We start from the raw sequence: 3429 nt of genomic DNA, 5'->3' as shown, positions 1-3429 counted from the left end.
ATATATATATATATACATTAAGACATAAAATGGAAACAGAACACAAAGGATTCCGCGGTACACGTGTTTCAAGCTTTATACACAAACTGTCGTTACATCATTATATGAGTATATAATTGATGGAAAGGATGGTTTAAAGCTATCTTCAGCCGCAAACATTTTCAGTCTCAAGATTACATCACAAAGAAAAAAAATCAAAAGAAAAAAGAAAAAGAGAGAGAAAAAGGAAAAATAGGATGAATGCTGCCATTAATTAGCTCTAAGAGGCCATCGCCTCAAGCTAGCTATGTGACACATGAACCTGTGTCCATTATAACCTGCAAACAGGGGTGTCAGCCACTTCGCTTTGCTGGCCTGGCATCTACAGACTAGTTTTAGGGTATTTGCCCCTTATCAATGTAGAGCAGCTATTTTTCTGCACTGCCATGTTAGCTTGGCGATAACTATTAATATCCAATTCCCAGGGGAATCCTGTCTTGAATTCCTCTGTTATTGCCTGGAGGACTATGATGAATAAGAGGGGATTGAGGACTGATCCTTGGTAGACCCCTACCCCATACCTGGAATTCTTCACTGTACTCATTGTCAAGCCTCACCTTACTGACAGCATCCTTGTACATGACTTGTACAGTTCTCACTAACCACTCACCTGTCCCTAGTTTCTGCATTGACCACCAGATAAGGGATTGGGGGACCCTGTCAAAGGCCTTTTCCAGATACAGAGGTTTATCTTTGGCTAGGTATTTCTCCTGCTGCTGTCTTAACAAAAATATAGCATCAGTGGTGCTTTTCCCTGGCACAAACCCAAACAGCATCTTATCTAGGCTGACTCTCTCCCTAATTAGTTCAGCTATGACTCTCTCCATGACTTTCATTACCTGATCCAATAACTTGATACCTCTGTAATTATTCATATCTAATGCATCACCTTTACTTTTGTATGGGTATGACTCCTTCGTGTATCACCTGATTGACTATATGGGTAAATAGACTATAGCTGATACTGCCAGATATTTTAAGCATTTCTGTGGTGATTCCTGATGGGCTGGGGGCTTTCCCTGTCTTCATACCCTTAATTGCTTTATCTACCAAGTTGCTGTCAATTCAGATAGCTGGTCCCTCTGTTGTGTCAACATTCGGCAGACTCTCTTTCTCTCATTCATTCTCTTCATTTAGCAACCTTTCATAGTGGTGTTTCCAAATCTCTCTCCTTGCAGCCTCATTAAATGCAAGTGAGCCATCATCCATGCAGACACATTTCTCTCCTATGACATCATGATTCTCTCTCACACACTGTCTTGCAACACGAAACACTTCAAGTCTTTGGTCCTTACAACACAGAACATTGGCAAATTTTTTCTTATCTGCTTCCCCTCTGGCTAAGTAAGCCTGTCTCCTAGCTTCCCTTCTGGCAATCTGAGACAATTCCCTGCTACCACCGTTCTTCCAGTCCTTCCATGCCTGTTTCTTTTCCCTAATGGCCCTGTCAACTACATTGTTCCACCACCATGTTACCTTGGGTCGAGAGGCTGCTTTGCACCATCCACAGATCTGGTCATTCGTTGATGAGGTTGTCTGCCAGAGGGTGTAAAAAAATCAGTCTCTCTGTTCATCAGGTAGCCCCAGCTGAGGGGCATAGGCCGAGATAATGGTTGCTAAACCATGTTGCAGCACTACATATATGTATATATATATATCTAGTGTAAATTTACAAAAAAACAAACGACAAAGTTGGGTGCGTAAACAACAAACAGATGTATTAATTTGATGCTTGGGAAGTGAGAAAGTCTTTTACGTTTCGATCCTACGCTCTTCGACAGAAAGGAACACAGAAAGGAACACAGAAATAAACAGGGAGAGAAAATAAAAAAGGTTTAGTGACTTGCTGGTAGGGACACTGTGTTTCATTATGCAACCATAATATTCTACCCAGTATATTAAAGGCTTATAAGTCAATACTGTGTCTCACCTGTGTGTTAGCAGTGCAATCACTTTTCAAAGTTATCTCTATAGATTTTCTATAGAAGTTAGAGCCAGCATTGAATGTTATAACATTTCATATATGAATACATCTCTGTTAACAATGCAATCAAAGATAGAAAAATGTGTAATGGGTGTATATGCATATTTCAGGGCTTCTTGCGTCCTCAGCACCACATCCAACCACAAGCATTTTGCTCAAATAACCACTAAATTTAGCTGTGTAACACAATTAGATACACCAATTTTACATATTAAAAACATTTCTGGTAACTGGTATGTACATATAGATTAATGGTAGAGGTACCATATTTCATATTGCAACCATAATATACAACTAAGTATATATTAAAGGCTTATAACCAAGTATATTAAAGGCTGTGTTAGCAGTGTGATTCTTAAGACAAGAATCTATCAAATGCAAAATACTTTAAATTACAAAAATATAAATGCATATTTACTCACTTTGTCGGGGAACGCAGGTTATTTTTATGATTTGTTTTTCAAGAACTGTCTGTAGACTTTTATAATTTTTTACCAAGTGCATCTCTTGATATTTTGATGCTATTTTTTTCAGTTCTTCTTTAGAAATATCGCTTCCCACTCCAATAGCTACTACTTCAATGTTATCTTTGTGGAGTGCATCAGCAGCCTTAGCTGTATCGTCAGGGTATATTGACTGTCCATCTGTAATTAACACTACAACACGATGAACACCAGTTCGAGCTCCGTTATTTTTACTATAACCATTCTTGAGAACATCATTTAAAGCTAAATGTGTATTGGTAGATCCGTGAAGTCTTCGGATGTTCCTAATTGCTTTCAACAGAGATAATTCATTGCTGTAGCTGCCAAGACCAATGTTCATAACAAATCCAGAAGCAAATGTATAAATTCCAACTTGAGATTCATTGGCACTGATCTTCACATTGACATTTTTCACAATATCAATAACGAAATTGAGCTGAATGTCAAATTCTTGCTGTGAAATGCTATCCGAAGAATCCAAAACAAAAATCACATCAGTTGGTCGTGTTATGCAAACTGTAAAAATATAAAAATTATTGATTGTGTAATTATTAAGTAAATATTACTGTATGTTAAACATTTCCTGTAGCTACAACTGATATTCTCTTTATCCAGCATATTTATCCATTTTTCAAAATTATTGAAACTTGAAGGAGATTTCAAATCTTTTTCGGATAATTCAATATTTCCTTAAGAAACAACACAAAACACTGGTGAGAAACTACCTGTTAGGTTACCAAGTGTATGTAAGTTTTCAAAAACAAGACATCCAGAATTTGCAATTTTCTGAATGGAATAATGCGAAGACCTGACATCTCACATATTCTTTCTTATGTATACCTATACAACATTCTCAAAACTTCTTAAAACACACACAATCTCATATATATATATGTATATATATATATATATATATATATA

General features: G+C 36.9%; 1 protein-coding gene across 1 annotated transcript in view; it reads right to left on the bottom strand.

The window, feature by feature from the left end:
• Window positions 1–3429, bottom strand: part of LOC106876883 (cartilage matrix protein) — a 20196-nt gene that overhangs the window by 4231 nt on the left and 12536 nt on the right. Inside the window, exon 4 of the mRNA XM_014925627.2 lies at window positions 2446–3024. Coding sequence (XP_014781113.1) covers window positions 2446–3024 — 579 coding nt within the window. The remainder of the gene's footprint in view (window positions 1–2445; window positions 3025–3429) is intronic.

The sequence above is a fragment of the Octopus bimaculoides genome, chromosome 6 (assembly GCF_001194135.2).
Source record: "Octopus bimaculoides isolate UCB-OBI-ISO-001 chromosome 6, ASM119413v2, whole genome shotgun sequence".
Taxonomy (NCBI): Eukaryota; Metazoa; Mollusca; class Cephalopoda; order Octopoda; family Octopodidae; genus Octopus; species Octopus bimaculoides.
This window is presented reverse-complemented; position numbering and strand designations above follow the sequence as displayed.